The sequence below is a fragment of the Zootoca vivipara genome, chromosome 1 (assembly GCF_965207765.1).
Source record: "Zootoca vivipara chromosome 1, rZooViv2.hap1.1, whole genome shotgun sequence".
Classification (NCBI taxonomy): domain Eukaryota; kingdom Metazoa; phylum Chordata; class Lepidosauria; order Squamata; family Lacertidae; genus Zootoca; species Zootoca vivipara.
The window spans coordinates 95169377-95196204 of record NC_142582.1 but is presented as its reverse complement, the minus strand read 5'-3'; the positions used below and the strand labels follow the sequence as shown (position 1 = coordinate 95196204).

General features: G+C 41.1%; 1 protein-coding gene across 3 annotated transcripts in view; it reads left to right on the top strand.

Moving 5' to 3' along the window:
• Positions 1 to 26828, top strand: part of RYR3 (ryanodine receptor 3) — a 265417-nt gene that overhangs the window by 122446 nt on the left and 116143 nt on the right. For all 3 annotated transcript variants that reach the window (XM_088671165.1, XM_060273292.2, XM_088671174.1), the window contains exons 28-38: positions 2869 to 3077; positions 4085 to 4263; positions 4955 to 4991; positions 5965 to 6125; positions 8036 to 8201; positions 12552 to 12638; positions 13536 to 13762; positions 16965 to 17766; positions 18915 to 19115; positions 21723 to 21825; positions 23572 to 23709. In XM_088671165.1, coding sequence (XP_088527291.1) covers positions 2869 to 3077; positions 4085 to 4263; positions 4955 to 4991; positions 5965 to 6125; positions 8036 to 8201; positions 12552 to 12638; positions 13536 to 13762; positions 16965 to 17766; positions 18915 to 19115; positions 21723 to 21825; positions 23572 to 23709 — 2310 coding nt within the window. The remainder of the gene's footprint in view (positions 1 to 2868; positions 3078 to 4084; positions 4264 to 4954; positions 4992 to 5964; positions 6126 to 8035; positions 8202 to 12551; positions 12639 to 13535; positions 13763 to 16964; positions 17767 to 18914; positions 19116 to 21722; positions 21826 to 23571; positions 23710 to 26828) is intronic.

Here is a 26828-nt window from a genome sequence, read left to right as displayed (position 1 = left end):
GTGGGTGGATGTCCACTTTCCCCCAAAACTGCTTGACCGATTGCATTCAAATTTGGACACAACGTCCAAAGCGAATATGAGAGTGACCATATACAGGTTGCGTAGACAGATGTCACACCTGGGCCATGTAAAACCCCTAAAACCCTGTGTTCCAGAACTCAAGTGCATGCTGGAAGCACAGGAGAGGTTGCAAAACAGCACCCTCTGACAATGGCTAAACTGGGAAAGCTTCCCTCTCCACAGCATCTCGGCTCGGCTTTCCAGACTGGGCCAACTGGAGGTGGGGGCTCGCCTGGGTGGGGGATGGGGGAGGAGGGGACAGGATAGTTCAGGGGTATGCCCAGCCACAGGGATAAGCTGGTGTGGGGAGAGGAGGGGGTGGCATACCTCATGGGTTGGGCCAGGGTGGGGACAACCACAGGGATGAGCCAGGGTGGGGGGAGGAGGGGATGGGATAGCTCATGGGTTGGGACAGGGTAGGGGGAATCATAGGGATGAGCCTGTGTAAACAGAACACGCGTCAAACATTTCAACAAAGTGAAGGGGGACTCTGAAGGTGAGGGGAGTCTGAAGGGGGACTCTGAGGGTCCATTTAACAGACTGAGCCACAGCAACGCGTGGCCGGGCCAGCTAGTACAGTATATATTCATGTGGTGTTTTGTGGTGCATGTGTACATGCATGCGTAGGGGAGAAAGGTAAAAAAGAATTGCAATGCAAAAGTAAAAGACTGCGACAAGGACCAAAAGGGAAAACATCACCATGATCAATGAATATGGCACTGTTAGTGGTAATGCAAACGTGCCTGGGCTGGGGACAGAAGTGAGGGGAATTGGGCTTCCTTTCCTATGATGGTAGGCATGGATGAAGGTATACAGATAAGGTAATAAGGACTGATTACATCAAGGCCCTTGCTCCCTCTGTTTCGTCAGGATCATGTCAGAATTTGAGAATATCAGTCAGTAAACTAAACAGTAAACTAAACTAAACTTAACAGTCACTTTAGACCACACGGGTGGCGTTGTGGTCTAAACCACCAAGCGTTTTGGACTTGCCGATCAGAAGGTTGGCGGTTCGAATCCCTGTGATGGGGTGAGCTCCCGTTGCCCGGTCCCAGCTCCTTCCCACCTAGCAGTTTGAAAGCACACCACTGCAAGTAGATAAATAGGTACCGCTGTGGCGGGAAGGTAAACGGTGTTTCCGTGCGATGCCCTGCGGTGTTCTGTCGCACCAGAAGCAGCTTAGTCATGCTGGCCACATGACCCGGAAAAACTGTCTGCGGACAAATGCTGGCTCCCTCGGCCTGTAAAGCAAGATGAGCACCGCAACCCCAGAGTCGTCTGCAACTGGACTTAACAGTCAGGGGTCCTTTACCTTTATCTTTACTTTTAAACTTCTTAGTCTGGTGGTGGTGCTGATAAACACCAAACCTGCCCAGAATAAAACATCTATCACCTATGATTTGATCATAGGTGAAGGGCCTGACCTGGTGTGCATAACTGAGACGATGGTAAGCAAATTAACACTTTTAGTTTTAAGTTAATTACTAGACAGAATGAAGCCGGATCCAAGGTTCATTCTTATTAGAATCCCAACTCCATTGGAATTGAACCTGGGCAGCATTTTGCGGCTTGCTATTTTTTTGGATATATATATATATATTCTCTATTCCTAAACAGGCTTTTATTAAACAAAAAATGGCAGTGTTGCACAGCAGTGATCCATATGGATAATTTTGTAATCTATTAGAAACCATTAGGATTCACGGTTACAAGTTATTGATGGCAAATGCCAAGATCTTGCCACTAGCGTATGTTACCACGTGTAGCTAGTGCTATTTGTCATTCTTTCTAACATTTTGCATTAATGACTGCCTGGGATGCTGTATCAGTGTGCTGTCAGCTTTTTATGAAGAAAGGAACATGTGTAATGCCTAGCAAAGCCAAATACTTCATAATAAGAGTATTTATTAGGAATAGGCTTGGCTCTTTCTGTTGGAAGTAGATTTGTTTAATCACTGCTGCCTTCCTTTGGTTCCTTCCTCCAGAACAGTCTGCTTTCAGAGTAGTCATTAAGTTGTTTTGCTTGGTTTCTTTTTCTTTTCTTTTAAGCAGAAAAGGCACTATTTGTTCATTCTCTGTTCCCACAATTTGGATGAAATTTCCACTAAGCGCCTTTTAGTTTCTTGTTGTTTTGTATTGCCAACTGCTGCAGACCTAACAAGATCTGGTCCCCTTAACGTATCTCTGTGCTTCTTATGGAAGCCTTCATGCAGAGTAATGTTATTAGCCTCATAAAAGGTTTATAAGAAAGCTTTCCTTTGGTTCAGGATAAGTTGTTTATCCTTTCAGCTCTTTATACAATAAATGTCAATCTGACATTTGGTAACTGATTATTAGAGAAGTCGATTAGGTGACTAATTTTTTCAGAAAGTCTTCTATGCCCTACTTATATAATGTTTTATTATTCTTTTATTTCTGGGGGTTGTGTGTGGGGGGGTGGGGGTGTGTGTGTGTGTGGGTGGGTGGGTGTTTGTGGCTGCCCTAAATTATTTGCTACCATTTCTAATGAACTGGGTCCAAATTTAATCAGAAATAAATAAATTCATCCCTTTAACCAAAAGAAATTGCACTGAGAGCAGGCCTAGGCAACCTTGGCTCTCCAGATGTTTTGGAACTACAACTCCCATGATCCCTAGCTAACAGGGCCAGTGGTCAGGGATCATGGGAGTTGTAGTTCCAAAACATCTGGAGAGCCAAGGTTGCCTATGCCTGACTGAGAGTATGGTAAGCTTATGGTTAGAATAATCAGCTCTGGGGTTTTCTGTGTATATATTTCCCTAACTCCATATTCATGTTTCATTGATTCAGGTTTTGTCCCCATATGCTCATTGGGTCTGTCTCAGATTGGACGGATGAACTTTGGGAGAGATGCCAGCACCTTTAAATATTATACAATGTGTGGTCTGCAGGAAGGCTTTGAACCTTTTGCTGTCAACATGAACAGAGATGTTGCTATGTGGTTCAGCAAACGTTTACCAACATTTGTCAATGTACCAAAAGACCACCCTCATATTGAGGTAATGCTGCATAGTAAGAAGAGACATGGCATGTTCCCTTATACTTTTGGTCGCTAAGAATTACATTGCAGAAGTAATAATACAGTAATAATAATTTTATTATTTATACCCCGCCCATCTGGCTGGATTTCCCCAGCCATTCTGGCAGCTTACAGAACATAGTAAAAACATATTAAAATATAGTAAAAAACATTTAAAAACTTCCAGATACAGATGTCTTCTAAAAGTTGTGTAATTCTTTACCTCCTTAACATCTGGTGGGAGGGTGTTCCACAGGACAGGTGCCACTGCCGAGAAGGCCCTCTGCCTGGTTCCCTGTAACTTCACTTCTCGCTGTGAGGGAGGCTATTTCTACATTGCCTTATTGTGAATATATATCAGTGACAGTTCCCATAGGCTTCCACGTTAATCCCTTCACTTTCACTTCATTTTATCCACATTACTTCTCCTTTTAGATGAATTAAAATGGCTGTATTTCAATAATTTATTCCCAGACACAATTACAGCCTGCTATTAAGATGTATTTAACACCAACTGTGTCCAAGATAGAAGTGATATTGTTGTTATTCTGTTTCACTATCCCATTCAATTCATCTTTTTTTTAAGCAGATGGTTTGATGAAACACCCAGTGATTACTTAACATTCTGTATACAGATGCATTTCAAAGGTCCCTTTTTATAATCAAATTTGAACATGTTTAAACAGACAATACATGTGTTTTCAGAAGTCCCATTGAGTTTGGGTAAGTGGGTATAAGACTGCAGCCTTGCTGTGTTAATGGTTAAGAACTTTGGCTAGTACAAAACTGTTTTTGCGGTAGGACAACTGAAGGGAGTATTCTGTGCATTTTAAAACATGCTACTCCATCAGTCTCTCTCTCTCTCTCTCTCTCTCTCTCTCTCTCTCTCTCTCTCTCTCTCTCTCTCTGTGTGTGTGTGTGTGTGTGTGTGTGTAACTGCTCCTTTTTTTGTCTCATAAGAAAATTGTTAATGACCTTTGACTGCAGGTAACAAGAATTGATGGGAACATTGACAGTCCTCCTCGCTTAAAAGTTACCCATAAGACATTTGGAACACAGAATAGTAATGCGGACATGATATATTGTCGCTTGAGCATGCCAATTGAATTCCACTCCTCTTTTAACTACAGTACTGGTTTGGAACTGATGGATAGTTTCCAAAAAAGGTTAGATATAAGTTTAATTTCCCGCTAGGCTTAACTTTGTTTTAAAACGGCTTTCTTTTCTTTTTTGAGTCCATGGATTTAAAAAATGATTCCTACTAACTCTGTGCAGTTTTGTGGCTTTGGATTTTATGATACCCTAATCCTTAGTCAATAAACAAGAAATTTATCTATCCTGTAGTTAAATGGCTTTGATTATTCAGGGGTATGACAGACTTTAGCTGAAATAGAATGTACTGGGATGTATTCTGATTCAAAATATTGCAGCCACACTGTCTTTTTGGATTTATATGCTGCTGCAAGTCCTTCTCTTTAGCAAATATCTATTTTTATTTAAAGCAGTTGAGGCACAGAAGGACTTTCTGATCCTATGTCCTTCTCTTTTAACTGACAGATAGAATTCATGCATAATTTTCCTTTCACGGTTCTATCTAGCACAGATTTCATACTATGAAAAAAGTGACAAAGTTCATATTTTCCAGATAACCAAGCCATCAAAGCTTCCCTTCATCATTTTTTTCAGTGTTATACAGTATTCTATCATAGAATCATAGAACTGTAGAGCTGGAAGGTAAAACGAATTTCATCTAGTCCAACCTCGCCCAATGAAATTGAGTCCCATACTCTACTGACTGAGCTATCTCAGTTCCTGTTTTATGTATTTAAATGACTGATAATTATACTTTATTTCCAGAAAGCAGAACCAGGAGATACCTGTTCATGCAACAACGGTAAGTATATAACCATAGTGGTTTTTGTTGTTTCTGTTTTTAGAAATGGGCTAGCTCCCCAGGTTCAGATGAATTGGTTCAGATTAAGTCACACTGTTTCTCCTAAAATTGGGAAAGAATTTGAGTCAATGTGAGCCAATTCATGTTGATGGACATTGGGATATCATGGAGTCTGATCCCTCTGCCATTTCCAAACCCCTGCTCACCCAATCAGCCCCCATTGATCCTCCAAGTCCCAGTCCTTCCCAACATGTACTGGCTGCTTCTGAGGACTGAATTGCAGCTCGATTGTCTGTAATCTTCTGGTTGAAGCGTGGAACACAATTTCAATTCAAACTCAATAGGTAAAGGTAAAGGACCCCTAGACGGTTAAGTCCAGTCAAAGGTGACTATGGGGTGTGGCGCTCATCTCGCTTTCAGGCCGAGGGAGCTGGGGTTTGTCCACAGACAGCTTTCTGGGTCATGTGTCCAGCATGACTAAACCACTTCTGGTGCAATGGGACACCGTGAGAGAAACCGGAGTGCACGGAAACGGCATTTACCTTCCCGCTGCAGCAGTACCTATTTATCTACTTGCACTTTGATGTGCTTTCAAACTGGTAGGTTGGCAGCAGCCGGGACATAGCAACGGGAGCTCACCCCATCGCAGGGATTCGAACCGCCGACCTTCCGATCGGCAAGCCCAAGGGGCTCAGTGGTTTAGACCACAGCGCCACCCATGTCAGTAAATAGTAGTTAGGCCCAGAGAAGCTCAGTGAAAATTGAACCACACGTCAGTGCGGAATGCTTTGAACATTTACCTAGGAATAAATAAGGCACAACCGGTTTTGTTCAAGCCACGCATACCGATGCTATTAATTATTTCTGTTTTGTACACGGGATGCAGTTTTCTGTTAGGAGGTTTTTGTGCTTGTTTCTATTTAAATATATAAATATATATTTTAATATTTACGCTTGCTATTGTTTATTTCAGTACTACTACTCAGTGCGGATCTTTGCAGGCCAAGACCCATCTGTAGTCTGGATTGGCTGGGTAACGCCTGATTACCACTTTTACAGTGAACATTTTGACCTAAATAAGAACTGCACAGTAACAGTTACTTTGGGAGATGAAAGAGGAAGAGTTCATGAAAGGTGTGGCTCTTAGAAATTACCTGTTGAATAACCTGTGTTTCAATTAAATTTATCAATACTGTAGTTGGGAAGGACTTTTAATTTTTATAACTCCAAAATGTAATTGGTTTGATTTTATTCATAATATTTGAACCTGAGAATATGCTTTGTGCAAGTACTTAATGCCGTCATTTACTAATATTAGATACAGTGGTGCCTCGACTTACAAATTTAATCCGTTCTGAAGGCACCTTAATAGGTCGAAAAATTCGTAAGTCGAAAAGCGCCATTGGAAACACAATTTCCCATAGGAATGCATTGGAAACGGAAAAATTTGTAAGTTGAAGCAACCCCATCTAAAAATTCGTAAGTCGAAAAAACCCTATCTAAAACCGCCGCGGTTTCCGTTCGGATGTCGAGAAATCCGTAAGCATGCGGCCATTTGCCCCATTCGTAAGTCGAAAAATTCGGTTGTTGAGTCGTTTGTAAGTTGAGGTACCACTGTACAGTTAACAGTAACATTTATAGAACTCTGTGTCACTTCCTCAGCTACAGTTCCTTGAAATTATGTGTCCTGTGGCTTTAACTGTGATGATAATTTCAATGCAGACTTCACAAGTAAAAAAGTAGAGTTCAAATGTTAGACTTACTTTTTTTAAAAAAAAATCAGGTCATCCTTGCAAGTGAATACTGACTTAAAGTTAGTTTTAAATGCAAAGCTTGCACTTAAAATGCATCCTGATGTTTGGCTATAAGCCACCCTTTATCCAAGGGCTCATCCACACTGTATTTTCTTGCATTTGTCCCATGATTTCTACGCACAGGTCTGAGAGGGTTTTCTTTTGCCCCGCTGCTTTCCTCGGGAAAGCTGGTGTTTACTTAGTAACAGACTTTGGGCTTCAATCTTTCGCTCTGCATGCAATGCCAAAGTTCAGCCCCTCCCCCTGCTTCTCACCTTCTGTTGTTTGTCATGGTTGCAGCGCCCCCTGTGGCTTCCTCTCGGCTCAGTGCCCAGAACAGGCAAACTGGCCGTGCTTCCCTAAATCCACCTCTGGTTTACTGCTGAGTTGGAGCAAATGTCGGCCCACAGAAAACCTAACTGACGTTTATTGTGATTCAGCTGTAAACTGCAGGTTTTCCCAGGGAAAGTGGTGAGATAGGGGGGAAACCCCACTCGGACTCAAGCCTAGAAATCGAAGAACAAGCAAAAGTGTGAAAAAGCCCAAATATATGCTGTCCCTGTTCTTCCCATCTGACCTGGGTTTTGCTGCCTCTCTGCTTGCTTAGGCCCAAGCTACAGGTCACAAGGTGAAAATTGTGTTTTCTCTTTGCATATCCACTCCCCCCCCCGTTGCTTTCTCCACGAAAGGGTTCCAGCTTTACAGCTTTGGGGGTGGTGTTCCTGCAGTTCTGTTGCACTAGCAATGGTGTTATCTGGTAGATATAATATTGGTAGATTTGATTACCACAGGTATCTTACACCAGCACTTCAGTGTTAACAATGGCTCACAATTTTTACCGCTGCACTTCGAAGTGCTGGTTTTAAACTCTAAAGCCCTAAATGGCTTGGTTTAGGAGTACTTTATATCTTACTGTGATCATGTAGGTTTACCATAAACACCTTTCTTATTATGCCGTGTACTTTGGCAAATGTGGCTTTCTGCACCTATAGAACTCACTTCAGCTGGAGACTCTTCAAATACTTAACCGGGCTGGGCTGGCTGGACAAACTATCGCAAGGAAATGGATTTTTAATCCATTTTTCATTTAGTTAGTTCTTTTGTTGCCTATTTTTCTGTTATACTGCAACCCATAGGATGGAACAAGCTAAAGCTTCAAATTAAAAAAAAAAAACCATCAAAATCTGCATCTTCACTCTGCTTAACCACTACTTGTTCTGATGAATGTTTTTGTTTTTTTGTTTTTTTCAGTGTAAAACGTAGCAATTGCTACCTGGTCTGGGGAGGAGAAACATCTGTTAATTCACAAAGATCTGGTCGTGGTAATGTTGATTTAGAAATTGGATGCCTTGTTGAGTTGGCTACTGGAATGTTGTCATTCACAGCCAATGGAAAAGAACTGGGAACTTTCTACCAGGTATCAATATATTTTACCCCCCCCCCCAAAAAAATCCTCTTTACTTCAAAGTGACTGTACAAGATGAAATATATTTTATTGAAGTACTGTTGATAATGCGTGATGGCTGTTTGGTGTTTGTGTTCCTGTATGACTACGTAGGTTTTGAAAATATATCATGGGCCCTGAACCAAATATTCTTATACTGTTTACACTCGATCAGGAAGGCAGTAGCAAGGTTGGGAGAACTCCAGGTTGATAGTGATGTTCTAGAAGCTCCCCCAATCTTGATGCTGCTGTGGCATCCGATTAGAGATGCGGGTGGCACTGTGGTCTAAACCACTGAGCCTCTTGGGCTTGCCGATTGGACGGTCGGCAGTTCGAATCCCCGCGACAGGGTGAGCTTCCATTGCTCTGTCCCAACGCCTGCCAGCTAGCAGTTCAAAAGTATGCCAGTGCAAGTAGATAAAGAGGTACTGCTGCGGCGGAAAGGTAAACACCGTTTCCGTGCACTCTGGTTTCCGTCACGGTGTCCTGTTGTGCCAGAAGCGGTTCAGTCATGCTGGCCACATGACCCAGAAAGCTGTCTGTGGACAAACGCTGGCTCCCTTGGCCTGAAAGCGAGATGAGCGCCGCAACCCCATAGTTGCCTTTGAGTGGACTTAAGCGTCCAGGGGTCCTTTACTTTACCATCCCATCTGCAGTGCCACTATCACTGGGAGATCTCCAACACACACACACACACACACACACACACACACACACACACACCTGAAAGGCACTTGCACATATAAATAGTCTATAAATACATGCATAATGAAAGAACAAGTGATACTAAGATACGTTTTGCAATAGGCCTGGGCATATTTCACATCATGTAGTATTGTTGTGTTGTTGTCTTCATCTCTCCCCCCCCCCCCAAATCTCAGGACTCACTGGAGAAGTGGCTGCAGCAATGGCATTATAAGATCACAAATGAAATTGCCTCACTAAATCATCATTCATGATTTCTGTCTGGGTCTTATAGTATAGTATACTAAATCTGCATAGATGCATGCCTAAGAATAAAAATCCATCACCATGCTAGTCACAATAGACTTCAGCTTATATTAAGCCTGTACTTAAAATCCAAGCTATTTTTGCTGAAATTCCTTCACTCTGTGTATGAGACAAAGGCTGTCATCTTCAAGTGAAATTATGATGATTCTCCCAGTGACACCTTTTCCTACTCCAATCAGGAGTGTCATAGGAAAGCTGGGTATGCAATTAACAGTTCTTTATTTAGTGCAGTGTGTGATGGATATAGAATACACAGGGCATGAAACCAGTTAGGGAAGACAAAGGTTATTGTATGATCTTTATGGAGACAAAAGATTTGTACATTAACTCTACATTTATCTTGTGTGCTGAAAGAGGTTCGAACTGAAAAAAGAAATGACGATGAAATCATTTAATTCAATACTTGAGCACAATATAAAGGAGTAGATCAATGACTTTTTAAAATAGAAAAATCATCATTTAGAAATATTTTATTACCATTAGTGAACTCCTGCTGATGCCACAGTGCTCCTAGACCTAATGCTGCCCTATCCAGACATTCTCTTTGTGTCTTAATGTCACCTGTGAGAGTGGAGCACCGGGGCAAGTGCACTAATCTCTGTTTTGACTGTGCATGACTTCGAAGGTGAACATCAGACTCAGTTGATATAGAAACTGGACGCCTTGTTTAGTTGGCTAATGGAAAAGAAGTGGGAGCTTTCTACTAGGTATCAGTTTATTTTCCAGAAAATTCCACTTGTCTCAAAATGGCTGTACAAGATGCAACATACTTTACAGATCTACCGCTGAGTCATTTAGAAACCTGATCTTCCAGTATTTTTTATTGTGCAGGAGTGAAACACACATTAGAGCACTGCCTATTGCGTGGCAGTGTGGGCTGTGAAGAAAGTGGATTTTAGTGCCACTGTTTCATCCTGACCTAGCTGTTTAGTGGAACTGTCTTCCTCAGAACCCCTTAGGGCCCCACTGTGACTCTTTTTACAAGACGTTTTGAAGATTAAAATCACTCATCTCTGTTGAGACCTGGACGCTGCTTAGAGCACAACTCCACCTGAGGTGGACAGTGCTGTTCTGTAGGATCAGTTTCAGTTGCTATGGCTTGATGGCATGGACAAGGTGCTAGCAGGAATGCAGCAAACACATGCCACCTGGACCCTTGCCCACTTAGCTGATCAAAACACAGTACATTGTTCAAGCTGCTAACAGTGGTTGAGTGTCATGAGCAGTGCTTTTTTATAGAAAAACATTGGTGCTGGTACTCACCATCTAGTTGTTACAGTAAGTGCCACACTTTTAACATTTGAGTGAAAAAGGTGCCAGTACTGCGTTCCCTTGAGTAAACCCAGAAAAAATGCAATGGTTGTTGAGCATATTGTGCCAGTATTAAAATAATTTCATTAGCTACCGGCTTGTTTCTCAGTTTAATTGAGGCTGTTGTTCTTTGGTCTTTTAAAAAACCTTTAGTAGTTTAAGTAAGAATGCCTTCTTCCTCCCCGTTGCTTAATATATTTGTTGGAGGCCATATTCTGGTTGCTTTCTGATGTTAGGCAAAAGCTATCGGAGGGTAGGCCTTTTCAGCGCAAGTGCACAAATTGTGGAACTCCTGGTGTAGCCTGTTCACTAGGTGCCATTATTATTGTTTTTTAGGCACTAGGTGATTCTCTTTGGTGTTTTAATGGCATATTATTATTATTATTAAAAATATTTGGTCCATCTTTCAAATGCTTCACTATTTTGAAGCATTTTACTCACTAGTTCATTGTTAATTATTTTCATCTCCTACATTTGTTTTGCTTCATTTCATTGCTGCTATTAGCTGCTTTGAGGTATTTGCAAGCAGGAGAAATAGAAATATATATAAAAATTGTTGCTGCAGTGTGTGGTATGTACAGTATACAAAACTTAAAAGGAATTTAAGCTGCTTGTCAATGTTCTATAACATGCAATGCATCATTAAATCTTCTGGAGTTTTCAGTGTACTGTATACTGAAGCATTCACCACATGCTTCCTTAGTACCCCTGTTCCCTGCGCCATACATTGCAGTGGAGCAGGATGTTGCAATCAGGGCTTGTAGGACCAAGTTAGATGAGATTATAGATCTGCTATTGGATCCACCACAGTTTCTTTTTTTTAAAAAAAGGGAAATGAAGGTACAGAAGGAGGGGTTTCAGTATCTTTGTATGTGGTAAGATGGGACGCGGGTGGCGCTGTGGGTTAAACCACAGAGCCTAGGGCTTGCCGATCAGAAGGTCAGCGGTTCGAATCCCCGCGATGGGGTGAGCTCCTGTTGCTCGGTCCCAGCTCCTGCCAACCTAGCAGTTCAAAAGAACGTCAAAGTGAAAGTAGGTAAATAGGAACCGCTACAGTGGGAAGGTAAACGGCGTTTCTGTGTGCTGCTCTGGTTCGCCAGAAGTGGCTTTGTCATGCTGGCCACATGACCTGGAAGCTGTACGCTGGCTCCCTCGGCCAATAATGCGAGATGAGCGCCGCAACCCCAGAGTCGGTCACGACTAGACCTAATGGTCAGGGGTCCCTTTACCTTTATCTTTATGTGGAAAGATGGTTTAACTCTTGTCTCTGTGCTGTATTTCTCAATTGAAAACACTTCTCTGAACCTCCTATTTTCCCAGTAGGAAGAAACCTGTGTCTCTGTGTTGGATGGGTACCCAATTTTGCAGGCATATGTGTGCAATTATATAAATGAATATCCATCTAGGTTTGCTTATGCCAGGGGTTGTCAACCTGGTCCCTACCACCCACTAATGGGCATTTCAGGATTCTAGGTGGGTGGTAGGGGGTTCTACGGCACAATCTGAATCCTCCTTCCATTGAGCACTGGTGGGCAGTAAGGAAATTTTACCATCAAGAAAGATGCATTAGTGGGAGGTAGGTATAAAAAGGTTGACTACCCCTGGTTTACGCCTTAGAAATATAGGGTGTTTACTCTTATCTCTCTGTGCATGTGTATGGGTGAGCAAATTCATTTCCCTACATTTTGCTTTGAAGCAAACTCTTCAGTTTAACGTGAGCAATGTAACCCCCAAAACGAAACATTTCTTCCTGTTCCAGTTCTATTCAGTAATTGCATCCCTTTATAAGAGCATTGGTTTGCTTGTCTAGTTGTGCTGCCTTTTTTCACAGCGTGACTCTTGATATGCCTTCTCTGAAGTAAGTCCCATTGAATTAAAAGGACTTCTAGGTAAGTGTGTACTAAGAATTGCAACGTTAGTAAATTTAGCACAACCGTATCATTGTTGCAAGTTGATAAAAGGCTCGTGCTGCATTTTAACTGCAATAAATATCTTTTTCAGGTTGAACCCAACACAAAATTATTTCCAGCAGCTTTTTTACAGCCTACGAGCACAAACCTTGTACAGTTTGAACTGGGTAAATTAAAGGTATTTTTAATAAAATTATTATCAACGGATATTATGGACTTTAAAGTAAATTATGTAATGCAAACTGTTTGAATTAGTCAACAGGATTAGGGTAGTAGAATCACTTTTCTCTCTCCCATTCCCTGGAACTAATAGTGAAATGATTCCTGAAGTATAAAAAAGTGTTGTTTCCTCAAAAATGTAAAAAATAAAATAGAAATATATGGGCATATATTAGATATCATACCTAAAGAGGACTGCATGTCTCCTTACAAAGTTCAGATACTGGAGACAACAGGGAAGGGGAGACTATCACATTCCTGTCTTGTTTTTGCATTTCAAGTATAGCTGCTAATGATCATCCTCTTTGACTGACATTGGAAGATAATAGACCATGGACAAATTGCTGTTTCCATATGGCATCCAACCGAGAGTTCTCAAAGAACTCAAACATGACATTGCTGATATTCTTTTAAAAAAAAAGTACTGTAACTTGTCCCTAAGATCAGCTACCATACCTGAAGACTGGAACACCTTTTTAAAAATAAAATAAAATTTATTTTTAAAAAGGGATCCAGCAGGCGGAATTTACAGGCCAGTTAGCTTAACATCTGTTCCCAGAAAACTCTTGGAAATTATTATAAACTAACCAAGCATATAGAAGAACAAGTCTTGCTGAAGCAGAGCCAGCATGGCTTCAGCAAGGCAAAGTCCTGTCTCATAATTCTATTAAAATTCTTTGAAAGTGTCAACAAGCAGTTGACTTGGACTTTCAACAAGCTTTTTCACCAAAGACTCCTAGGTAAACTTACCAATCTTTCAATATGTATACCGTGAGGTATTGTTAAATTAACTCAAGGTTCTGTTTTTTAAAAAATTATCCATTTATGGGGGTTTTTTGTGTGTGGTTTTTTTTAGAACACTATGCCTTTATCAGCAGCAATCTTTAAAAGTGAAGAGAGAAACCCTATTCCCCAGTGCCCTCCTCGGCTGGATGTTCAAACTATCACACCTGTTGTGTGGAGCAGAATGCCAAACAGTTTCCTGAAAGTAGAAGTTGAGAAAGTCAGTGACCGCCATGGGTGGGTGGTCCAGTGCCTGGAACCTTTGCAGATGATGGCTCTTCATATTCCCGAAGAAAGCAGGTACATTTAAAAGATACTTTGCTTCCTTAAGAGCAAGTAGGTTATATTTGATTTATGTTCGTTTTTATTCCTATCATTAAATCTCTCATTCACTTATAAAGTTGGACTGGTTGTGCCAGAATGTGTTTGGAAATTCATGTGGATTCACACTACTAGTTTCTGGTAAATGGTTCTCCAAATGGGAACAAGTCAGAAGCTTAAATCCACCCTGTGCAACAAGAACAAATTATCTGGATTTGGGGAAACACCCCTTCCATGGGGGTTTCTGCTTGTGGTAGGGTCCTTCTTTTCTCAGCTACTTGGAAATATCACTACATATAAAAGGAAATATTTGCTTCTACTGCATAAATGTAAAATAATAATAATTCTGGATTTAATTTTTCATCCTTTAATGTAGAGCCTAATGCAGCCCCTGAGGCATGCACAACATAGATTCTTCACATATTACTTTAATATTTGTAAGGATTACTTATTCTTTTAGGTTATAGTACAAGTTATATAGCTTTATAAAAGGTTATTTCAGTCATAATTCTTGCAACATATCCAGAGCTCGGTACTGATCTTCTGTATTAGATTACAAAAAAATATTAAATCATAAATCTGAAAATGTACCCTCTGGAAAATACAGATTTATAGCAAGATATAACCCAAGAAATTGATCTTTTCCCATGGACATGGGCCAATTCTAATAAACCTGGAAGGAAAGATGTAGAAAGTCTTTTATTAAAACACATTGCTTTGGTATTTTCCAGTGAAGCTATAAAAATACTGGACATGATGGTGATGACCCTGATAATCTAAGCATGACCAAGGGTTCAATCCTATACACAAGCAGCTGATGTAAAGCAAGTATAAAAGTAAAGCCACTGTAAATTAACTCTAGGTCCGAACTCTATTCAGCAATTGGACTACTGCTAGCGAAGCGAGCCTAAACCTGGTCCAGGAAAAACAAGCATTTAAAATAGTGTTTCAGTTGCACCATCCTTTTTGCCTGCTTAACTTACTCTGGGCTGCCAGGTCACATAGTCACGTGATCAAGATGAACCGTTCTCTCTCTTTAGTCCCACTGCCCCCCCCCATGCCCCTGGAGCATCACTTTCTCAGGGCTTACACCACCTTAAGATCCTTCATGCTCGGCTCAGTTAGTTGGAGCCTGGCTGAGACAGGATGCCAGAGACACCCTGGTGTATCTCTGTCTGATCCATGGATGAGAGATTGAAGGTGGAATAGCCTGGCTTCTCTAGGAACATCCCAGCGTAGCCAGAGATCCACCCACTCATCCATTGTGGATCTTGCAATAGAATTGCTTCCTAATTCTAGATCCAACCCATTATTTGGGTTCTGCTCCCTAATTCAGTTGTCTTTACACAAATGCAGTGTATGGGAAACAAACAAGATGAACTGGAGCTTTTAATACAGGGTGGCAAATATGACCTGGTAGGCACTACTGAAACAGATAATTCAACAGTCGGTCTGTGAGCATCTAGAAAAGGATGCTGTGGTTACAGTGGTACCTCGGGTTGCAGACCCGATCCGTTCCGCGGTGCCATTCACACCCCGAAAAGTCTGCAACCCGACCGGCACTTTCACGCATGTGTGAAAGCGGGATAGAGCGCTTCTGCGCATGCGCGAAGTGCACAAAATGCTTCTGCGCATGCGCAGGCGGCGGAACCTGGAAGTAAACACTTCTGTGTCTGCCGCGTTTGCAACCCAGAAAAATGCAACCCGCAGCGGACGCAACCCGAGGTAGGACTGTACTAAGACCCAGCATGGATTTCTCAAAAATAAGTCATGCCAAACCAATCTGATTTTTATTTTCGGATGGAATTACAAACTAGGAAAATGCTGTAGACATAGTGTATTTTGATTTGAGTAAGGGTTTTGATAAAATTCCCCCATGATATTCTCACAAGGAAGATGGCAAAATGTGGGTTGAACGAGGTAACTGTTAGGTGGATTTATAGCTGGTTGACTGACCGAACTCAAAGAGTACTCATTAATGGTTCCACAACATCCTGGAAAAAAGTGACAAATGGGGAGCCGCAGGGTTCTGTCCTGGGCCCATTGTTGTTTAATGTCTTTATAAATGACTTGGTAGAAGGATTTGAGGGGATGCTCATTAAATTTGCAGGTAACACCAAACTGAGAGGGGTAGCCACAGAAGACGGAATCAGAATTCAAAATCACCCTAACAGATTGGAGAACTGGGTGCAAGCTAACAAAATTAATTTCCAAAGGGACAAATGTAACGTTCTGCACTTAGGCAGGAAGAACCAGATGCAAAAATATAGGATGGGGGACACCTGGCCTACTAGCAGTACATGTGAAAAGGATCTAGAAAGGAGATTCCAACTAAATATTTGGAAAACTTTTAGTAAGAGCTGTTCAGCAGTGGAACAGACTCCCACGAGAGGTGGTGGACTCTCCTTCCTGGGAGGTTTTTAACCAGAGGTTGGATGGCCATTTGCCATGGATGCTTTAGCTGAAATTCCTACATTACAGGGGGTTTGACTAGATGACCCTCAGGATCCCTTCCTACTCTAAGATTCTATGATTTACTTCCTTTATAGCATTTGTATCCTGTTCTTTAGCCAAAACGCCTCCCAGAACCTCTTACATAAAATCAAAGCAAGGCACTCAGTTCCTGCAGGCTTACAATCCAAAAAGAAACACACACACACACACACACAGACGGGAAAAGGGACAAGAAGAGGAAAATTAAAATTAATGCATCAGTTTCTAAGCAGTCATTCCCATATTGGCTAACTGGCACAGTTCAGAGGCCTCCAGCAAAACTGGTGAAATGAGCCCTGCTTCCTCTCTCTCCCACTGAGGCAATCTGATGGAATGGCAGTTGAGGGAGAGGAGGCCTGAAGGGGCTGGTCTGTCAAAGCAAAGTCAACAGAGTGAGCTCTGCTTCTCAGCTCTCCCACTGCTGGAAAGCAAAGCACAGTTCTCTTCCAGTATGCTTGTTCTTTTAATATTGTTTAAAATGTTGGTAAATATTGCATATTTTATAAAATCATGGTCTGTAAATTTGACATTTTCAATGTCATGTGTGAAGCAGAAGTGAGTCATGCTCCCAAGTCTAGTACATTTATCTTTTTTTTTTGCAGTTCTTATGAAGTACCTAATAAAATGTACTTAATGAATGAAAGCTAATTTTAACACGTTTCTGTTTTGTTTTTTGTTTTCATTGCAGGTGTATTGATATTTTAGAGCTATGTGAACAAGAGGACTTGATGAGGTTCCACTACCACACTTTAAAACTGTATAGCTCTGTTTGCGCACTGGGTAATAACAGAGTAGCTCATATACTTTGCAGCCATGTGGATGTTTCTCAGTTATTTTATACAATAGATAATCAATATTTACCTGGTCTCTTGCGTTCTGGATTCTATGACTTACTTATCAGCATTCATTTAGAATACTCCAAGGAAGCTAAACTCATGATGAACAATGAATTTATAATTCCAATTACAGATGAAACCAGAAAAATAAAATTATTTCCAGATGAATCGAAGAGACATGGTTTGCCTGGAGTTGGGCTTAGCACCTGCTTGAAACCAGGCTTCAAATTCTCTACCCCTTGTTTTGTTTTGTCTCATGAGGATCATCAAAAACCTAGTCCAGAGATACCAGTTGAGATGCTTAAGTCAAGAGCTATAAGCATGCTAACAGAAGCGGTCTACTGCAGTGGAACACACATACGAGACCCTGTTGGGGGGAAAGTTGAGTTCCAGTTTGTTCCTGTCCTGAAACTTATAGGAACATTGCTTGTAATGGGAGTTTTTGATGATCATGATGTCAAACAGATTTTGCTCCTCATTGATCCATGTGTGTTTGGTGAAACCAAAGAAGAAGTAATGGAAAAAGCAGAGAAAGAAGATGTTGCACAAATAGAAGAAAAAGCTATAGAGGCTGGAGAAAAGGCAATCAGGGAGCCTAAAACTCCAATAAAAGGCTTGCTGCAAACAAGATTGCCTGAATCTGTTAAACTCCAGGTGACAACCTTAAAGTAAATGCAGAAGTGTTGAAATACTGTTGAGATAAATTATAAAATGTTTTCCAGTAACCTGAGCAAAGAGCCTGAACAGCAGTATTCTTGAGACATATTTTTTTGCTAATTCTTTATTGGTCTTAGTTTGACCAGACACAACTAATTTTCTTCTTTCTATGCTACTGTTCCACAAAAGCCAAAACTGGTAAGATACTATGGGTTATATTCAGTGCTGCAGTTATTTTTGAGCAACAAAATTCCACACACAATGGAACTTCCCCTCTTTCTCTGCCTGTAGCACCATATACACTCTCAAAATCTTCTCCTGAGGGTTGGAAGACCCTCAGGAGGAGATTTGGGGAGTGTGCAAGGGATGAGGAGACAGGGTAGCCTCACTGTGTGAGTGAAATTCTGCTTGTGCAACAATGGATACAACCCTGTCACATACTTTTGATATAAATTATGTACGTTTGTACATTGAAGATGCACTGAGGAACACACTGGTTTAATCATATTACATGCCTGCAGTAATTTGTCCCCTCACTTTTAATTAACACACATAGGTTAATAAGCAAATAATAGGCATTGGGTTGGATAAAAGAAGTATGAGCAGGTGGAAAGTAGCTTTTAGTGCAGTTCTGCAAAAGCTTGTGTAAGAGCTTGCACAATAGTTGGTTGCTTTGTTTGTTTATATGGACTTACACTCACTTTTTACCATCTGGTCCTAGGGCAGTTTACATATAGCTCAGTACAAATATAAACCATGTAATTCATTAAAATTACTAGACCATAAATGAAACCATAAATTCAATGGGAGGAGTATTCTGATCTAATCTCCTGGTGTTATAAGAGCTGCTAAGTTCTATGGAAGTTCTTGTGCTTCTACAAAAGGTTGCATGAGCTCTTGTAAAAGCACATAAACATTGTGGATTTGGTTGCTCTTTTCTCACACTGCACTCTAGTATTAGGTGTGGGAAAAGACTCTTAGAGTAGAAGGCTTCCTTGCACATATAAAGGGGCCTTTTTGGATCCAACAACCCACTGAGTATCCACTGAAATTAATCTGGCAAACTATACTGTTGTTCTTTCATGTGAATTTATTTGTGCTGTTCCATAACTTGGCCACATAATGCATCTCTTATTTTATGCTAGATGTGTGAGCTATTAAATTATTTCTGCGACTGTGAACTGAAACACAGAGTGGAAGCCATTGTATCATTCGCAGATACTTACGTCTCAAAGTTGCAGTACAATCAGAAATATAGATATAATGAACTCATGCAAGCCTTGAATATGTCTGCTGCCTTAACAGCTAAGAAGACAAAAGAATTTCGCTCTCCTCCTCAAGAGCAGGTAGATCTTTCTTTCTTTCTTGTACAGTATGGTGATGAAATGGAGTAAAGCTTTCAGAAACCTTAAAATACAGTGTCCAGTAAAAAGCTGCAGAACAGGGATCTCCCCTTCTGTCTGCAGACCCAGAGGTGTAGGAAGGTTAGGTGGTACCCAGTGCAGAAAATTTCTTGTCACCTCCCCCCCCAACACACATTGATTTTTATTTTCATTTTTTTTGCCTGCAAAAATGGTTTTATGTTATTTCATATTTTCTTACAAAGGAATGTGGATTCTGGACCTCTGATAACAAGTAGGTGACTATGGAAAGATACTTAAATCTACAGGATGGATTGTGTTTTGGCTTGTCTTATTTTATTTATACTTCTTGTTTATTTATTTAATAAAATTTATTTTAAAAAACCTGCAAAGTGGTTTACCAAAACAAAAAACAAAAAAAACAACAACACAGCAATAAAATCAAGAAAAAAATAACAATCCTACCTTAGAACATACAAAAGCTAAAATATTAAAATTAAAATTTCTTCAACTTCCTAAGCATCTAGGTATGCTTGCCTAAAGAAGAATGCTTTTAGCAGGTGCCTGAAAAGAGTCTAGCAAAAGCACATGCTTTGTTGCAATAGGCGGGGAGTTCCAAAGTGCAGGTGCTGTCACAGTAAACAATGCAGTACAGATATTATGTGGAACCTGTAGTAGTGTTTGAAACTACTGAAGGGGAGGTTTTATTTATTGTGAATTCACCATGCTCCGTATTATCTGAAAAGGAAAACGTTATTTAAAAACCAGGACTGCACAGCAGCAATCTAGTCTCATCCTGATCAGTGGGACTTTTTCCCGAGCCGACAATGCATAAGATGGGCTGCAATCCTATGCACCCCTTGCATCCAACTTGTACCTAAAACTCTGCACAAGCCTGCACTAGAGAATTGTAGAGTTGGAAGGGACCCCTGGGGCAATGCAGGAATCCCAACTAGACCATCCCTGACCGATGGCCACCCGTCTTCTGTTTTCCCCCTCAGCCAGGACACACAACGGATAAAGACACAACAGTGGAGACTGGAGGTGGGGGACGGAAGCCCAGTGGAGGTTAGGGCAGTAGGGCAGTTCATAAAAAACTTGTTTTTGAAAATGCCTGCTCCAAAGGTCTTATCTTACTAAACTAGGGATTATATAGCTATACTGTATCTGAAATTTCATGCATATCAGTTAATAGCTTGAACCTGCTACACTGAATTGAAATTTCAGCCTTCACGACATGAGAAAACGGCCAAGTAAACAGCTATTTACATGGAGGAGGGTCAATATATTAACTGATATGCATGAAATTTCATATATAGCTATATAATCCGTAGGGTAGTAAGAAAAGACCTTTGGAGCAGGCATTTTCAAAAAATAAAAGTTTTTAATGAACCCCCCCAGTAGGGCAGTAATTGTTCCTTGATAATTTGTCACCCCCCTCCATGATGGAATCTGGGGCGGTCCCCACCCCCACCCCCTTCCTATTCCCCTGTGCAGACCCTTTCAAAACTGCTTCATAGGGTTAGAGGACCCCTCAAAACAGCATTAGTCATGGATGGCACAGTGATGGGTGGAAGGGGGAATTGCGAAAGATCATCAAGTCCTGTTACACTGCTAAGAGCTCTGCTATATCCATTTGCATACAACACCCCCCCCCCCGGCAGAATAGCAATACCTGCATATCTTTAAAGTATTCAGTATTTGAGTTAGTTGCTTGTACTTGGTCACTGCAGGCTTGTAGCACTTTTGAAAAGAGGGTACCATAATTCCCCCTTCCTCCACCATTTGATCAAGGATGAGCCTTTCAAAGAAATTTGAAGGGATATGATGAGACTGTCAGAAATCCAGGAAGTCATTGGACTATATTTTTCAGGCACTCTTGTCGACCCTTAGAACTTCTTACCTCCAGAGTTATTGGAATAATATTAATGCCATTTATTATATATTATGTGTCTAAATAAATACTAGACATTAAAAGTACTGTATAGAATCAAGAAAAAATGAATACAGTGGAACCTCGGTTTACGAACACCTCGGTTTACGAAATTTCGGTTTACAAACGCCGCAGACCCATCTGGAACGGATTAATTCACTTTCCATTACTTTCAATGGGAAAGTTCGCTTCAGTTTATGAACACTTCAGTTTATGAACAGACTTCCGGAACCAATTACACCCATGCTTCGGGTTAAGTATGCTTCAGGTTGAGTACTCCGCGGACCCGTCTGGAACAGATTAATCCACTTTCCATTACTTTCAATGGGAGAGTTCGCTTCAGTTTACGAACGCTTCAGTTTATGAACAGACTTCCGGAACCAATTGTGTTCATAAACCGAGGTACCACTGTATAACCAAGCTGCAGACATAATCTAAATAAACAGGAGCATAAGGGAAATAAAAGAGGTACAGAAAGACAATGGAGAAAGCAATACAATGGTTAAATGTATTAAAGTATGTATGTTTGCCAATAGGCAGTGCCACTTCCCCTCTTTTGTATGCTCTTTGTGACATTGTATGAGTTTCCTTACTGTGGTCATAGTGTAATGGTTATAACTGGTATTCAAAGATATTTCAGTTTATTCTTATAATTTCAGATTAATATGTTGCTAAACTTCCAACTGGGAGAGGATTGTCCTTGCCCAGAGGAGATTCAGGAAGAGTTATATGAGTTTCACGATGATCTCCTAATCCATTGTGGTAAGTGATTGCCTGTTTTGGGTGGAGCATATTATTGCTGAGATTCCGCTTATTGTGAAATATTAATTCCTGCAGTTTTGTTTTGGTTCATTGTCTTTTCCTGGCAAACATGATATTGATTAATTAAAACTGAAAACTGCAAAGATAAAAAAGACACCATAAAAGCTAATTAGACTTATCCTCCCAAATGTTCTCTAGAAAAACAGGAAAGCATAAATATTTACACTCAAAAATGTACTGGGGCAGCAGTAGTTCTCAAAGAACTTGTACCTGAAAACATTCTCTCCTTTTAAGCGAATGTCAGCTCTTTACTCCTATGGGGAAAATAATCTAATGCAAAATGCACAGACATACATTGTACCCAAAGCAAGAAGTTCACAAAATATATAGAGGTCCTCTTCTTCCCATTCACCTGCTCTTTATGTGTATTTTAAATAACGTTAGCTGTGAGTTTGTGTATTATTGCCGAATAACTGAAATGGGGAAAGCGGCTTTTTAGGCCATCAAATGAAATGTGTCCTCCAATGTAATATTCCTGATACAAAAGTGTGTCTGTTTTTCTGCAAGCAGCAGGTTCATCTTGCAATGGAGCAAGAGAAGAATGGGGGTGGGGGGAGAGAGATACTGCATGCCAGCTCCCATTTTACATTCTACTCCTAAACCCCCAGGAGCATATTTTCAGAGGTCACGAGGGCAGAAAGAAGGGAAGGCAGAAAAACCCATTCTGTGAATGGAATGGGAAGTTAAGGTTCAGAGTTGTATAGCATTACCCAGTACGCAAGTCTGTTTAAATTATTTAAGAAAACGCGTATTTTCAAGAGACACGAAACCTTCAGAAATTCTTTTAAGTTAAGCATTGATGGTGGTCAATAGTATGAAACCATTTGTTCAGTGTAGTGCCTAGAAATATATAGGCAGTGCATATTCAAAAGATGTCTATTCCAAACACATCATCTTCATTTCTCACCTAGCAACCATTCTTTTACTCACAACTTGAGCACACACACCCCAGAATGGCAATAGTACCTACCTACATTTCAGATAAGGGACGCGGGTGGCACTGTGGGTTAAACCACAGAGCCTAGGGCTTGCTGATCAGAAGGTCGGTGGTTCGAATCCCTGCGACAGGGTGAGCTCCCGTTGCTCGGTCCCTGCTCCTGCCAACCTAGCAGTTCAAAAGCATGTCAAAGTGCAAGTAGATAAATAGGTACTGCTACAGCGGGAAGGTAAACGGCGTTTCCATGTGCTGCTCTGGTTCACCAGAAGCGGCTTAGTCATGCTGGCCACATGACCTGGAAGCTGTACACCGGCTCCCTCGGCCAATAACGCAAGATGAGCGCCGCAACCCCAGAGTCGGTCACGACTGGACCTAATGGTCAGGGGTCCCTTTACCTTTACCTTTCAGATGTGTGCAGTTGAAAAGCACTTTTAGCTTACATGAAGGGTGTGATATGTCTATCAAGGAGCCGATCCAGTCATCCACCATATTGTCCCCACTTCTTACTGTGCATGTTGCTCTGCGTATGAGGGATTCCAGCTGCACCAACTCCTTCCCTTCTCACTGGTCTACCATGAGTGGAAAGCTGCGGTCACAGATGGACTGTACACATCTAATTGTGCGCACGGGTGGGCCTCTAAGATATGTTTTTGATTATTATTTAAGCTTGGGACATCAGTTGGACATCATGGGAATTCTGGCAAAAAACAGACTGCACTTCATTTCAAAATGAGTTTATTACCCATTAGGTATTCCATTAGAAGGAGAAGAGGAAGAAGAGGAAGATCTGTCATGGACTGGCAAGCTACGTTCATTGGTGTATAAAATAAAAGGACCACCCAAAACAGAAAAGAGAGAACCTACAGAGGAAGAAGAAAAATATCCCAGTAAGAACTTGAATTGTTATTCATACTAATTCGTTTTATTTAATTTTTAGAGAACAGAATAATACACCTGGAAGCAGGTGAACAGTGAGCTGTGAAGTATGTATGAATGAATATGAGCCAAGAACTTCCAGATTCCAATCTTGCCTTAAATTTAAAGGATAGTATCAATTCATTAATAGATGTACTCAAAGTAGCACCACTAATGATATGTGGTATTGGGGGGGGGGGAGCAGAGCGGGGTAAGGATAAGGTTGGTTTAGTTTCCTGGCTTGTTCCAAAGCTCCTAATCGTCGTTTCCTCATTCAGTGAATGGTTAATGAGAGAATTTCTGATTTTATTATGTCGCAAGCAAGGAGAGGAATGAAGAGGCTGTGAACATTGGGGGAAAGGTTCATACATATCTTGTCTTGATATGTTATCTTTTGCAGGCATAATGAAATATCAATTAGTTTTTCATTTACAATACATTTTGGTTATATGTGGGTTATCTTTCAACGCACCAGTGCTATAAACTGTGCTGAATACACCCACCAACTTTCCCCCGTGAGCCTTCGTTAATTCTTTCAGGCAGTCATCAATCACTTAGAGCTAATTAGTATGGCATACAGTAATTCCTTCCAATGCTTAATGACCTGCATAATACTGAATGAAAATAAATATAGGTAGAAATGAATGACAGTCTTTTCCTGGTTGTTCTGCAGGGACGTTTTTCTCTAAAACCTGCAGCTGCCGTTGGGGCAGCTTCACTGGAGCTGTGATAATATTGGACCCAATCTATGATAGGTTCTCCAAGCAGGTTTAGATGACAAGATGGTAAAAAATGCCACACACTGTTGCTTTGTGAGGAATGTCATGTCATTTAATATGGAACGCTAAGGCAATGTTTTGCTGAGAGAGGGTCTTGAACACATTTTTTTAGCATTGTAAGGCTACAACTGACCTTTTTTGGTCAGTAAGTTAGGCATAAAATGCAGATTGTGCAGTTTCCCCTGCCAAAATGTTTTTTTGAGGGGCTGGGCCCCCTTAATAGGAATAGGAATAGGGATAATTTATTGGCCAAGTACCAAACATACTTGGAATTTTGCTTCAACTATATTGCAATGTAAAAAATGTACCTCATACAAACACTATTCCGCTCACAATACAATAGCACAGCAAAGGAACCCCACCCCAAAACTGGCCTCCCCTTCCACTACCCAACTACGACTTTAAAAGTTTGATGGCACAAGGAAAAAAACTGTTCCTGTGCCTAGCCATTTTTGTGTATGGAGTCCTGTAGCGACGTCCAGATGTTCAGAGGGCCGCGCATGCGATGACAGGATGTCACGCAACATCATGTTGTGCCCCCTCAATCCTCTGGAGAAGCTGGTGCCTCTGGTGGAGGGGAATGAGTGGGACTTATATTCCAGCCATATCTGGATAGCTACAGATTCACCACTTTCCTCCTCTATAGACCACTTTTTAAATGTTGGCAAGATTCAGTGTCTGGTGTTTTTGAAATACTACCAATGCATAATTTACAGTTAAGTAAGCTGGGGTTCAGAGATAGCTTTGTAAAGGATGCATGGAATTTGATGCTCCAGTGGTTTATCCAGTCAACCATTAAAAATGAAACACAAATATATTTACTTCGGAAGTGTCCATGTATTCGGGACCTCAGGAATTCTAGGTCACTGATGGCATGAAGCTATTAGGCAGAGTTTGTAAAACATTTTTGGATATGCTATCTGCAGCGTCCTTTGGTTAGGGATAACATCACTCTGTATATGTACTTCACTAATCCGCTTTGCAGAAGCTCATGATATACCCTCTTTTAAAATTCTTATTTTTTTAAGCTTGGTGTCGTGTAAAAGCAAATATAAAATGCCATATAAAAACATGCTGATTTGAAAGCATACTTGACAGGGGCATGCATGGCATGGCATAACCATAAATAAAATATTTTTTCTCCTTTGAAATTTATTATCAAGAGAGGAAACATTATCCAGGACATTATGCCTCACAAAACTGACATTATTATTCATAATGATGAATGACATGAAAAAGCTGACCCCTTCTTGATGGGTAGCTTATTTTGATCACATGGACTCTGATTTTAATTTAAGTGTTTGCTTTATTTGCATTAACCAAACAGATTTCAACAGTTTAACAGGAAGTTTAGTAGCAGTTTGCCATTATGTCTGTATCTGTGGTTCCCACAGGGGAGGAATTTTATTTTTAAGGGTGGCAATTTGAGAATGAGTTATTAACAGTGAATGGTCTTTTAGTCTTCCTAAAGGAGTTCACCTTTTGAAGAATATATAATATATAATAAGAATTATATTTCGGGGGGGAGGGGTTCAGGATTTTAGAGATGCTTAGGTGGGGCATGGCCAAAGAAAGTTTGGGAACCACTGGTCTACATTGACAAACTATAGCTTACAGTCAGCTGGCAAACCAGAATCAGAAGCCATGATTTGAAGTGTTTTATGTGCTATCAGAATTGACAAGCCGTAGTTTTCGTTAGTACTGAACCAAAATTAAATGCGGGTGGGGGGGGGGGGTGAATTCTCTGGCAAATTTTGGAAATTGAGACAAAACTCATCTCCAGCACTGGGAGAGGGGCTGTGGCAGCTAGCATTCTCCTTCCCCAAAAGCCCCTGGAGAGGTTTCCTGTTTTGCAGCGAACCCTGCAAGTTGCCCTCTTGGGTGCTCTGGCGCCCAGGAGGGGTCCCAGATGGAGATTAAAGGGGGGGTAAGGGGCATGCCTCCCCTAACTTTCCAAGGGTATTGAAAGGGGCATGACCCACGGTCATCCTTAATGCCTTTTTTTGTCTGTGAGCAGGGGTGGAAATCCCCATCTCCCAGATGAAAAGGCACTGGGTTCAACGGCTCCATCCAAGGACAGCCCCAGCAAGCTACTGTGGTGAGCTGCAGAATACCTTTGAATTCAGAAATAATTGGCAAGCGAAGAGGCACCCCCCTGAAAAGATCCTGATTTATGCTGCAGGAGAAAATAATCTGCTTGGAAAGGTTTTGAAATAATGAAAGATGCTAATTTCTGCTATGGTTGAGCGGTGGAAGGAGGGGAGGGGAGGCAATCTTTTAAGTCATGGGTTTTTTGGGGGGGGGATCTGCGT